Here is a 13,860-nt window from a genome sequence, read left to right as displayed (position 1 = left end):
GGTTAATTGGCTTGGTATAATTGTAAATCGTCCCTAGTGTGTGTGTAGGATAGTGTTAATGTGCGGGGATCGCTGGTCGGCGCGGACCCGGTGGGCAGAAGGGCCTGTTTCCGCGCTGTATCTCTAAAACTAAAAACGGAGCTATAGATTGTGAAGCTAGAGGAGGGAATATAGGGGGGAGGGGAGAAATAGGTGTGAGTCCAGGGGAGACGAGTGGAAAGAAGAGAGGGAGGGGGGGGGGGGGGGGAATGAAGGGAGAGGTAGAAGGTTATGTAGTCACTTAACATTGGAGAATTCAACGTTCGTACCTTTGGGTTGTAAGCTACCCAAGTGGAATATGAGGTGTTACAAAGGTGACAATACATTGGATTCATCACCCGCCGAGCAGATAACATTGCAGCTACGGACTGCACAACGTGTGTGTGTTGCTTCCCTCATTACAAGCTGTGATCTTGTCACTGTTGGCTCAACATTAATGCTCCCCTCGAAGCACCTCCTCGCATCTGCAGAGAAGCCAGGCAAAATCTCCGGAAACGTCAGCCTGGTGCGAGATGATAGTTTTAACCACTACTTTCAATAGGCAATAGGTGCAGGTGGAGGCCATTCGGCCCTACGAGCCAGCACCGCCATTCACCGTGATCATGGCTGATCATCCACAATCAGTACCCCGTTCCTGCCTTCTCCCCATTTCCCTTGTTTCCGCCAGCCCTAAGAGCTCTATCTAACTCTCTTTTGAATGCATCCAGTGAATCGGCCTCCACAGCCTTGCGTGGCAGAGAATTCCACAGATTCACAAATCTCTGGGTAAAAAAGTTTTCCTCATCTCCGTTCTAAATGGCCTACCCCTTATTCTTAAACAGTGGTTCTGGACTCCCCCAACATCGGGAACATGTTTCCTTCCTTAGCGTGTCCAATCCCATAATAATCGTAAATGTTTCAATAAGATCCCCTCTCATCCCTCTAAATTCTAGTCTATACAAGCCCAGTCGCTCCATTCTTTCAACATATGACAGTCCCTTTCAACATACGACAGTCTTTGTAGATTTAAAGGTGCCAGTACGCACGACACATGGGGGTGTGGGCACGGTGGTGCAGCGGTAGAGTTGCTGCCTTACAGCGCCAAAGACCTGGGTTTGATTCTGACTGTGGGTGCTGTCTGTCCGGAGTTTGTACGTTCTCCCCATGACCTGCGTGGGTTTCCTCCGGGTTCTCCGGTTTCCTCCCACACTCCAAAGACGTACAGGTTTGACAATAGACAATAGGTGCAGGAGTAGACCATTCGGCCCTTCGAGCCAGCGCCGCCATTCAATGTGATCATGGCAGATCATTCTCAATCAGTACCCCGTTCCTGCCTTCTCCCCATACCCCCTGACTCCGCTATCCTTAAGAGCTCTATCTAGCTCTCTCTTGAATGCATTCAGAGAATCGGCCTCCACTGCCTTCGGAGGCAGAGAATTCCACAGATTCACAACTCTCTGACTGAAAAAGTTTTTCCTCATCTCCGTTCTAAATGGCCTACCCCTTATTCTTAAACTGTGGCCCCTGGTTCTGGACACCCCCAACATTGGGAACATGTTTCCTGCCTCTAACGTGTCCAACCCCTTAATAATCTTATACGTTTCGATAAGATCCCCTCTCATCCTACTAAAAGTAGGTTAATTAGCTTGGCGTAAGTGTAAAACTGTCCCCAGTGTGTGTAGGATAGTGTTAGCTTCTCCACCACGACAAGGTGACAATCCACAGAGAAGAGTCTGGAAGACCGAGAGATGATCTCACTGAAGCTTTCAATCCTCTAACTGCAGTGATGCAGGAAGGATATGTACTAAGTACGGGGAACCTATGACCAAGGGTTTCAGTCTCAGACAGATGGTAGATCATTTATAATGAAGGTGAGAAGGTGGGTGGTGAATCTTTGGAATTACATACCCTTAGTTTTAGTTTAGTTTAATTTAGTTTATTGTCACGTGTACCGAGGTACAGTGAAAAGCTTTTGTTGCGTGCTGCCTGGTAAAAACTAAAGACTATACATGACCACAATCTCGCCATCCACAGAGCACAGATACATGATAAAGGGAATAAGGTTTAGCGCAAGATAAAGTCCAGTAAAGTCCGATTATAGATAGCCCTAGGGTCTCCAATAAAGTAGATGGTAGCTCGGGACCGCTCTCTAGTCGGTGGTAGGATGTGGATGGCGAGATTGTGGTCATGTGCCTGATAAGTCAAGTCAAGTTTATTTGTCACGTGCACATACACGATGTGCAGTGAAATGAAAGTGACAATGTCTGCGGATTGTGCAAAAAAAGAATTACAGTTACAGCATATAAATTAAAGTTAATACAGAAAAGACAAAGTTTAGTCCCTGGAGTTATAAAAGTTCACAGTCCTGATGGCCTGTGGGAAGAAACTCCGTCTCATCCTCTCCGTTTTCACAGCGTGTCAGCTGAGGCTTTTGCCTGACCGTAGCAACTGGAAGAGTCCGTTGCTGGGGTGGCAGGGGTCCCCCATAATGTTGCTGGCTCTGGATCTGCACCTCCTGATGTATAGGTCCTGCAGGGGGGCGAGTGTAGTTCCCATGGTGCGTTCTGCCGAACGCACTACTCTCCGCAGGGGTATCCTGTCCTGGGCAGAGCTGTTCCCAAACCTGTGATGTTGCCGGACAGGATGCTCTCTACAGCCCCAGAGTAGAAGCAATGAAGGGTCCTCAGAGACACTCTGAATTTCCTCAGCTGTCTAAGGTGGTAAAGGCGCTGCTTTGCCTTACTCACCAGTGCGGCAATGTGCGTTGCCCACGTCAGATCGGATAGGATGGTTCAGTTGCCTGAAAACAGCTGGGAAGAAAAAGGGAATAAGGTTTACCGCAAGATAAAGTCCAGTAAAGTCCGATTAAAGATACCCCCAGGGTCTCCAATGAGGTAGATAGTAGCTCAGGACCGCTCTCTAGTCGGTGATAGGATGGTTCAGTTGCCTGATAACAGCTGGGAAGAAACTGTCCCTGAATCTGGAGTTGTGCGTTTTCACACTTCTGTACCTTTTGGCTGACGGGAGAGTGGGAGAAGTGGGAGTGATGGGGAATCTCGGTCGGCATGGGGAAGTCGGACCGAAGGGCCTGTTTCCGGGCTGCGTGACTCCATGACTCTTGTTAATGAAGGATTGATAGAACTGTGTGCTTAACGGGAGGTGGGGACTCGGTGGGCAGAGACGCCTGTTTCCATTCCGTGTTTCTCTACGACTCTGTGACTGCATCACCGGGGCAAGACAATCTTTCAGGATGAATTTAATAAAAAAAGATGGCAGCAACCATAAAGTAAGTGGTGATAGTAGATCTGAAACCTGATTTATGGGCTCATAAAAAGGGAATTTTGCAAGGAACAATTTGGTAGCTCATTGATAAAAAAGAATACGAAGCTCATCTGAGTTATATCATCATTAATAACTAACACACAGCTGGGGAATTTGATGTAGCATTTTGAATTTACTTGGTATTACTATACAATCCGTATATGTCACACCAGTGTATAAGGTGTAAGAAGGAACTGCAGTTGCTGGTTTAAACCGAAGATAGTTTAAAAAATGCTGGAGTAACTCAGCGGGACAGGCAGCATCTCTGGAGAGAAGGAATGGGCGACGTTTCGATTCGAGACTCTGCATCTACCCGATCTATTCCTCTCATGATCTTATACAACTATATAAGATCACGGTGGCGCAGCGGTAGAGTTGCTGCCTTACAGCGAATGCAGCGCCGGAGACCCGGGTTCGATCCCGACTACGGGTGCTGCCTGTACGGAGTTTGTACGTTCTCCCCGTGAACCTGCGTGGGTTTTCTCCGAGATCTTCGGTTTCCTCCGACACTCCAAAGACGTACAGGTTTGTAGGTTAATTGGCTTGGTAAATTAAAAAAATTGTCCCTAATGGGTGTAGGATAGTGTTAGTGTGCGGGGATCGCTGGTCGGCGCGGACCCGGTGGGCTGAAAGGGCCTGTTTCCCCACTGTATCTCTAAAAAAAAAATTTAAATCACCCCTCACCCACCTGCTCTCGGGCCTCTCTCTAGTTGATAGGATGGTTCAGTTGCCTGACACCAACTGATATCTTGGCCACCACAGATTTACCACACTCTGGAGAAATTCCTCCTGATCGCCATTCTAAAGGTATATCCTTTTATTCTAAGGTTGTACCCTCTGGTCCTAGACTCTCCCACTTGTTGACACATCCTTTCTCCCCCAGAGTATGCGATTGCACTGGAGAGGTTGTAGAGGCCACTCATCGGGCTGTTGCCTGGATATGCAGTCTGGACAAAGGGGGGTTTGATGGACCGAGCAGTCAAGAGGTCCAAGTAGTCACGAGGATGTTGCAAGGACTAGAGGGTGTGAGCTACAAGGAGAGGCTGAGTAGGCTGGGTCTCTATTCCATGGAGCGCAGGAGGATGAGGGGAGATCTTATAGAGATGTACAAAATCATGAAAGGAATAGATTGGGTAGATGCACAGAGTCTTTTACCCAGAGTAGGGGAATCGAGGACCAGAGGACATAGGTTCAAGGTGAAAGCGAAAAGATTTAATAGGAATCCAAGGGGTAACTTTTTCACACAGAGGTATGGAACAAGCTGCCAGAGGAGGTAGTTGAGGCTGGGACTATCCCATCGTTTAAGAAACAGTTGGACAGGTACATGGACAGGACGGGTTTGAAGAGATATGGACCAAGCGCAGGCAGGTGGGACTAGTGTAGATGGGACATGTTGGCCGGTGTGGGCAAGTTGGGCCGAAGGGCCTGTTTCCACACTGTATCACTCTATGACTCTATATTTTCCAAAGATGGCCACATAGTTCAATCGGGTGGTTCAATGTTTCAGTCATGCTTTTATTATCACATGAGCGAACTTCAAACAGATAGTGAATTTACAAACTGTGCAGCAGCGATACTTCTGCTGCTCCACCGTGCCGCCCACCTTTGAAGTGAGTCATCAAAGACCTTTTCCCGTAAAATTTTGCGAGAAGGAACTTAAATGCAGTTTTATATAGTTTAGTTTAGAGATACAGTGCAGAAACAGGCCCTTCGGCCCACCGGGTGCGTGCCGACCAGCGATCCCCGCACACTAACACTATCCTACACACACAATAGACAATAGACAATAGACAATAGGTGCAGGAGGAGGCCATTCGGCCCTTCGAGCCAGCACCACCATTCAATGTGATCATGGCTGATCATTCCCAATCAGTACCCCGTTCATGCCTTCTCCCCATACCCCCTGACTCCGCTATCCTTAAGAGCTCTATCTAGCTCTCTCTTGAATGCATTCAGAGCATTGGCCTCAACTGCCTTCTGAGGCAGAGAATTCCACAGATTCACAACTCTCTGACTGAAAAAGTTCTTCCTCATCTCAGTTCTAAATGGCCTACCCCTTATTCTTAAACTGTGGCCCCTTGTTCTGGACTCCCCCAACATTGGGAACATGTTTCCTGCCTCTAACGTGTCCAACCCCTTAATAATCTTATACGTTTCGATAAGATCCCTGTACACTGAGGACAATTTTTACATTTACCAAGCCACATTTACCTACAAAACCTGCACGTCTTTGGAGCGTGGGAGGAAACCGAAGATCTCGGAGGTCACGGGGAGAACGTGCAAACTCCGTATAGACAGCACCCGTAGTCTGGATTGAACTTGGGTCTTTGGCGCTGTGACGCAGCAACTCTACCGCTGCACCACCGTGCCTCCATCTGTTGAGTTCAGGGTCCATTTTCGTGCTGTTCATGTCTAGCAACACTTTCCAACTTTGTGCTAAACGGTGTGGATACAAGCACAAAGCATTGAAATTTGTATCAGGGATTGGCATCAACAGGGCCTGCAGCATAAAAGGAAATAAGGATGCGCGTTGTTTTAATCAGATAGATTTGCTTTGGCAGGCAGATGGTTGCCACGATGAAGAGGTTTTTTGTTTAAAGGACTCTCAGGCAACAGAAACAACCACTCAGTCCATCACGGTTGAAAGTTTTTTTAGTTTTAGTTTAGTTTAGAGATACAGCGCGGAAACAGGCCCTTCGGCCCACCGCGTCCGCGCCGACCAGCGATCCCCGCACACTAACACTATCCTACACCCACTAGTGACAATTTTTACATTTACCCAGCCAATTAACCTACAAACCTGCACGTCTTTGGAGCGTGGGAGGAAACCGAAGATCTCGGAGGTCACGGGGAGAACGTGCAAACTCCGTATAGACAGCACCCGTAGTCTGGATTGAACTTGGGTCTTTGGCGCTGTGACGCAGCAACTCCTGCACGTCTTTGCACGTCTTTGGAGTGTGGGAGGAAACCGAAGATAGCGGAGAAAACCCACGCAGGTCACGGGGAGAACCTACAAACTCCGTACAGGCAGCACCCGTAGTCGGGATCGAACCCGGGTGTCCGGCGCTGCATTCGCCGTAAGGCAGCAACTCTACCGCTGCCCCACCGTGACCACCCTTCAAGTTCCTAGGAGTCAATCTCATCGACAACCTCTCCTGGACCAGCCATATTGATGCAACGGCCAAGAAAGCACACCAACTGCCTCCACTTCCTTAGCAGGCTTAGAAAGTTCGGCATGTCCACGACAACTCTCACCAACTTCTACAGATGTGCCGTAGAGAGCATCTTATCGGGATGCAATGCAGCACGGTTTCGCAACAGCTCCATCCAAGGCCGCAAGAAATTGCAGAGAATTGTGGACGCAGCCCAGACCATCACACACAAACCAACCTCCCTTCCATTGACTCCATCTGCATCTCACGCTGCCTCGGCAAGGCCAGCAGCATCATCAAGGACCAGTCTCACCCTGGACGCTCTTCCTCCCTTTCCCATCAGGCAAGAGGTACAGAAGTGTGAAAACGCACACCTCCAGATTCAGGGACAGTTTCTTCCCAGCTGTAATCAGGCACCTGAACCATCCTGTCACCACAACCAGAGATCGGCCCTGAGCTACAATCTACCTCTTTGGAGACCCTCGGACTAGCTTTAATCAGATTTTACTGGACTTTATCTTGCACTAAATATTATTCCCTTTATCCTGTATCTGCACACTCTGGACGGCTCGATTATAAACAAAAGCTTTTCACTGTATCTTGGTACATGAGACAATAAACTAAATTGAAAGAACTGTGCTTACAAGGAACTTTAGATGCTGGTTTACAAAGAAAACTGAACAAGATGGGGCATCTTGGTTCACGTGAAAAAAAACTGCAGAAGTTGGTTTAAATCGAAGGTAGACACAAAATGCTGGAGTAACTCAGCGGGTCAGGCAGCGTCTCTGGAGAGAAGGAATGGGTGACGTTTCGGGTCGAGACCCTTCTTCAGACTGACCCGAAACGTCACCCATTCCTTCTCTCCAGAGACGCTGCCTGACCCGCTGAGTTACTCCAGCATTTTGTGTCTACCTTACTCAATAACTCTGTTATTTGCAACACGTACAAACCAAGGAACTGCAGATGCTGGTTTACAAAACCAAAAATCTACAAAATACTGGAGTAACTCAGCGGGTCAGGCAGAATCTCTCGGGAACATGGTGAGGCGATATTTCGCTTTGGGACCCTTCTTCAGCCTGATTCAACATGGATAGTTGGTGTTTCAGGTCGGGAGGAAGGCTCTGAAGAAGGGTCTCGACCTGAACGGTCACCTGTCCATGTTCTCCAGAGATGCTCCTGCAGTTTGTTTCTTTGAAAGAACTATCCAGTGCGAAACTCATGGAATTATCTTAGTATGGTGAGTCTCTGTGAATGAAGGTCTTGCCTCACTCATGATCATTCTCAATGCATTTCCTCATAAATGCCTTTTATCAATTGACAGACTGAAGGATCATTATCCATAATGATGGATGAATTCACAGGAATCAATCAGCATTTACTTTTCCTTCGACGCATGGATTGAGGACACAAAAAATATTGTTCATGATCTGCAGAACAAATCTACTTGCACAGAGTTCCTTTAAGTCCCCCCAAAACCCTTTTTTTATTTGAGAATACTCTTGAAGTTTATATACACCCAGGAGTATATAAAATTATGAGAGGCATAGATAGGGTAGAGAGTCTAAGCCTTTAACCCAGGGTGGAAATGTCAGAGACCAGAGCAGCAATGGTTGTGGTAAGAATAGGAAGGCAGATTATTATCTGAATGGTGTCAAGTTAGGAACAGGGGACGTACAACGAGATCTGGGTGTCCTAGTGCATCAGTCACTGAAAGGAAGCATGCAGGTACAGCAGGCAGTGAAGAAAGCCAATGGAATGTTGGCCTTCATAACAAGAGGAGTTGAGTATCGGAGCAAAGTGGTCCTTCTGCAGTTGTACAGGGCCCTAGTGAGACCGCACCAGGAGTACTGTGTGCAGTTTTGGTCTCCAAATTTGAGGAAGGATATTCTTGCTATTGAGGGCGTGCAGCGTAGGTTTACTAGGTTAATTCCCAGAATGGCGGGACTATCATCTGTTGAAAGACAGGAGCGACTAGGCTTGTATACACTGGAATTTAGAAGGATGAGAGGGGATCTTATCGAAACGTATAAGATTATTAAGGGGTTGGACACGTTAGAGGCAGGAAACATGTTCCCAATGTTGGGGGAGTCCAGAACAAGGGGCCAAAGTTTAAGAATAAGGGGTAGGCCATTTAGAACTGAGATGAGGAAAAACTTTTTCAGTCAGAGAGTTGTGAATCTGTGGAATTCTCTGCCTCAGAAGGCAGTGGAGGCCAATTCTCTGGATGCATTCAAGAGAGAGCTGGATAGAGCTCTTAAGGATAGTGGAGTCAGGGGGTATGGGGAGAAGGCAGGAACGGGGTACTGATTGAGAATGATCAGCCATGATCACATTGAATGGCGGTGCTGGCTCGAAGGGCCGAATGGCCTCCTCCTGCACCTATTGTCTATTGTCTAAACCATACCTGGCGCAGCGATAGAGTTGCTGCCTTACAGCGCCGGAGACCCGGGTTCGATCCTGACAAAGGGCGCTGTCTGTACGGAGTTTGAAAGTTCTCCCTGTGACCTGCGTGGGTTTTCTCCGAGATCTTCGGTTTCCTCCCACACTCCAAAGACGTACAGGTTTGTAGGTTAATTGGCTTTGGTAAGTTGTAAAATTCTCCCTAGTTAGTGTGTGTCGGTTAGTGTACAGGGTTATCGCTGGTGGGCACAGACTCGGTGGGCTGAAAGGCCTGTTTCCATGCTGTATCTCGAAAGTCTGAAGTCTATATTGTGGATTTTATTTCACAAAAAGCTGGAGTAACTCAGCAGGTCAGGCAGCATCTCAGGAGAGAAGGAATGGGTGACGTTTCGGGTCGAGACCCTTCTTCAGTCTGAGTAATTCAGTCTGAAGAAGGGTCTCGACCCGAAACGTCACCCATTCCTTCTCTCCTGAGATGCTGCCTGACCTGCTGAATTACTCAGTCTGAAGAAGGGTCTTGACCCGAAACGTCACCCATTCCTTCTCTCCTGAGATGCCGTCTGACCTGCTGAGTTACTCCAGCTTTTTGTGAAATAAATACCTTTGATTTGTACCAGCATCTGCAGTTATTTTCTTACACATTCTATATTGTGGATGATCAACCATGATCCCAATGAATGGCGGTGCTGGCTCGAAGGGCCAAATGGCTTCCTCCTGCACCTATTTTTCTATGCTTCTATGTTTTTCTATATTCAGCACTGTGCTATTTTTTGCCCTGACTTTTGTATTTGACTTTGGCTTGATTGTATACGTGTATAATATTATCTGATTTAATGGTATGACACAGAAACAAAAGCTTTTCAATGCATCTCGGCACAAATACCAAGAGAGCTTTGGCAACTGATTGGGAGAGGCACTAATCCACTTTTGCAAACATCATGTGGAGCAACAAAAACACACATGTGGATTACTTTCTTAAGAACCGATCTCATTGACTTAAGGTCAACCCGATACACTAACCGACACACACTAGGGAGAATTTTGCACCTTCCCAAAGCCAATTAACCTACAAACCTGCACGTCCTTGGAGTGTGGGAGGAAACCGGAGCACCCGGAGAAAACCCACGCAGTTCACGGGGAGAACTTTCAAACTCCATACAGACAGCACCCGTGGTCAGGATCGAACCTGGGTCTCCGGCGCTGTGAGGCAGCAACTCTACCGCTGTGCCAATGCGCCATCCCAGATATGTTTTTTTCAAAATCATGAGAGGAATAGATCGGGCAGATGCCCAGATCTAGGGGAATCGAGGACCAGAGGACATAGGTTCAAGGTGAAGGAGAAAAGATTTAATAGGAATCCGAGGGGTAACATTTTCCACACAGAGGGTGGTGGGTGTATGGAACAAGCTGCCAGAGGAGGTAGTTGAGGCTGGGACTATCCCATTGTTTAAGAAACAGTTGGGCAGGGACATGGATAGGACAGGTTTGGAGGGTTATGGACCAAGCGCAGGCAGGTGGGACTAGTGTAGCTGGGACATTGTTGGCCGGTGTGGGCGAGTTGGGCCGAAGGGCCTGTTTCGACACTGTATCACTCTATGATTCTATGACTGTATAAGGTGAGAGGGGAAAGTTTTACTAAGAATATGAGGGGCATCTTTTTCACATGAAAGGGTGGTACGTATGTGGAGTTTGTACGTTCCCCCCGTGAACCTGCGTGGGCTTTCTCTGGCAAGCTTCCGTTTCCTCACACACTCCAATCAACATACACGTTCCCTGGTGTGCAGGACAGTGCCAGTGAGCGGGGATCGCTGGTCGGCGCGGACTCGGTGGGCCAAAGGGCCTTGGGAAAGGAGGCAAGATCTAGTAGTAACCTGAGAGGCACCTTCTCACTCAGAGGTTGGAGGGTGTATGGAACAAGCTGCCGGAGGAGGTGGTTGAAGCAGGCACAATAACAACGTCTGTTATCGGCCTGGCCTGGCGATGGTGTTGACATCCTTCACCGCTGCTCCACCGCTCCGCGCCGTTGCAGGCCGCGTCCGATCCACCTGCTCGTCCTCCTGGAGCGGCGCCCGGTCTAATGGAGCCCCAGGTTGCTCCGGTGGCCCACTCCATCAACACCTCCATTCAGACACATCGACCCACAAACGGGCCGCTCTTGGCCAGGTGCGTGGATAGGAAAGGTTTAGAGGGATTTGGGTCAATCGCGGGCAGGTGAGACCAGCTTAGATGGGGGGGGGGGGGGGGGAGGACATTGGTGGGAATGGCTGAGTTGGGCAGAATGACCTGTTTCCATCATGTGACTTGATGACTTAAAACCACTCGTGCATGTTCTGTTTACCAAGTACAAAATCTTGAAAGATTTGAGTATCGGAGTAAAGAGATCCTGATTTGAGTACGGGTGCAAAGAGCTCCTTCTGCAGTTGTACAGGGCCCCGGTGAGACCGCACCTGGAGTACTGTGTGCAGTTTTGGTCTCCTAATTTGAGGAAGGACGTCCTTGCTATTGAAGCAGTACAGCGTAGGTTCACGAGGTTAATGCCCAGGATGGTGGGACCGTCATGTGAGGAAAGATTGGAAAGACTGGGCTTTTATTCAGTGGAATTTAGAAGGATGAGAGGCCCTGCAGGACCTATACATCAGGAGGTGCAGATCCAGAGCAAGCAAGATCATGAGGGACCCCTGCCACCCCAGTAACGGACTGTTCCAGATGCTACGATCAGGCAAACGCCTCCGCTGTCACGCTGTGAAAACGGAGAGGATGAGATGGAGCTTCTTCCCACAGGCCATCAGGACTGTCAACTTTTATAACCCCAGAGACTAAATTTTTGTCGACACTAATAGTAACTTATTAACTTTATTTATATGCTGTAACTGTAATTCTTTTTTGTGCACAACCCGCAGGCATTGCCACTTTCATTTCACTGCACATCGTGAATGTGTATGTGACAAATAAATTTGACTTGACTTGACTTGACTTGGATCATATAGAAACGTATAAAATTATAAAAGGACTGGACAAGCTAGATGCAGGAAAAATGTTCCCAATGTTGTGGGAGTCCAGAACCAGGGGCCACAGTCTAAGAATAAAGGGGAGGCCATTTAAAACTGAGGTGAGAGAATACTTTTTCACCCAGAGAGTTGTGAATGTGTGGAATTCTCTGCCACAGAGGGCAGTGGAGGCCAATTCACTGGATGAATTTAAAAGAGAGTTGGATAGAGCTCTAGGGGCTAGTGGAATCAAGAGAAGGCAAGCACGGGTTACTGATTGTGGATGACAAGCCATGATCACAATGAATGGTGGTGCTGGCTCGAAGGGCCAAATGGCCTCCACCTGCACCTATTTTCTATGTTTCTATGAAAGATAGCCAGTTGTTCTTTCATTGTGATGATGGTGAGCTCTCAATGTGAATGTGTTCTCTTTTCTCTCCAGAGCAACTATGTGGCCTGCATGACAGCCATTCTCAGTCAGATGGAAGTCTCGCATTACGTCAACTACATCAACACCTTCCAGACAAGGCGGGACCTCATGGTAGGTGGCGCCAACAGATTTGCCTGTTTTATTTCGCCTGGATGTGATCTTACCTTATCTACAACCCATGTCAGTCAATCCATTACAAAATGGTCTGAGCAGGATTAACCTGCTCTATGAACCTCCTCTGTTTAAGAGAAGATCTTTAAGAATCAAGAGTGTTTTGTTGTCGTGTGTCCCAGTTGGAACAATGCCATTCTTACTTGCAGCAGCACAGCAGAATAAGTCAACACAGTACTCTGTAAACAATATAATCATCGAGATTAGTAGGGATTTCTCCACGGACAATGTCAAGGTTTGAAAAGTTCTTGTTAACCATTTCTAGGAGGAATACACCTGGGAATTTTGCATTGAAAAATAAAGAGCAGTTCTAGTACATTTAGTCAATAGACAATAGACAATAGGTGCAGGAGGAGGCCATTCGTCATAGTCGGAGAGTCGTAGAGGCCATAGTCGGAGAGTCATAGAGTGATACAGTGTGGAAACAGGCCCTTAGGCCCAACTCGCCCACACCGGCCAACAATGTCCCAGCTACCCTAGTGCCACCTGCCTGCGCTTGGTCCATATCCCTCCAAACCTGCCCTATCCATGCACCTGTCTAACTGTTTCTTAAACGTTGGGATAGTCCCAGCCTCAACTACCTCCACTGGCAGCTCGTTCCGTACACCCGCCACCCTCTGTGTGAAAAAATGTCCAGCCATGCCCTCAATTATTGGTCATCTCTAGGTAGTCCTTGAACTGAAGGGTTTGCTAATATATTTCAGAACAATGCTCTGAATCTTCTGGTCATCACCATATTTTCTTGGTAGGGACACATAAGGATATGTTCTTCACTGATTGGCATTCTGGTTTTAAGCGACTGTGCAGTTGTTTTGCAGCAGGCTTTACTTGTGTAAGCTTTCCACAGCAGATTTTCTGGAAGTAAAATTGGCAGATGTTGTGATGTTATTTGAATGCATCTCCATAGTAATAGCCTGGAGATCAACCAGGGCAGCACTGTGGGGTGGCAGGCAGAGCTGCTGCCTCACAGTGGACAGGTTTGACCCTGACCCTGGGCGCTGTCTGTGTGGAGTTTGCATGTTAGACAATAGACAATAGGTGCAGGAGTAGGCCATTCGGCCCTTCGAGCCAGCACCGCCATTCAATGTGATCATGGCTGATCATCCACAATCAGTACCCCGTTCCTGCCTTCTCCCCGTACCCCCTGACTCCGCTATCCTTAAGAGCTCTATCTAGCTCTCTCTTGAATGCATTCAGAGAATTGGCCTCCACTGCCTTCTGTGGCAGAGAATTCCACAGATTCACGACTCTCTGACTGAAAAAGGTTTTTCCTCATCTCCGTTCTAAATGGCCTACCCCTTATTCTTAAACTGTGGCCCCTGGTTCTGGACTCCCCCAACATTGGGAACATGTTTCCTGCCTCTAACGTGTCCAACCCCTT

At 47.9% G+C, this 13,860-nt stretch overlaps 1 protein-coding gene across 1 annotated transcript in view; it reads left to right on the top strand.

Moving 5' to 3' along the window:
* LOC144598346 (dedicator of cytokinesis protein 2-like) overlaps positions 1-13,860 on the top strand; it is an 894,447-nt gene that overhangs the window by 614,688 nt on the left and 265,899 nt on the right. Inside the window, exon 28 of the mRNA XM_078408406.1 lies at positions 12,321-12,419. Coding sequence (XP_078264532.1) covers positions 12,321-12,419 — 99 coding nt within the window. The remainder of the gene's footprint in view (positions 1-12,320; positions 12,420-13,860) is intronic.

The sequence above is a fragment of the Rhinoraja longicauda genome, chromosome 1, assembly GCF_053455715.1.
Source record: "Rhinoraja longicauda isolate Sanriku21f chromosome 1, sRhiLon1.1, whole genome shotgun sequence".
Taxonomy (NCBI): Eukaryota; Metazoa; Chordata; class Chondrichthyes; order Rajiformes; family Arhynchobatidae; genus Rhinoraja; species Rhinoraja longicauda.
The sequence above is the reverse complement of the archived record's forward strand: the minus strand, read 5'-3'. Positions and strand labels throughout refer to the sequence as shown.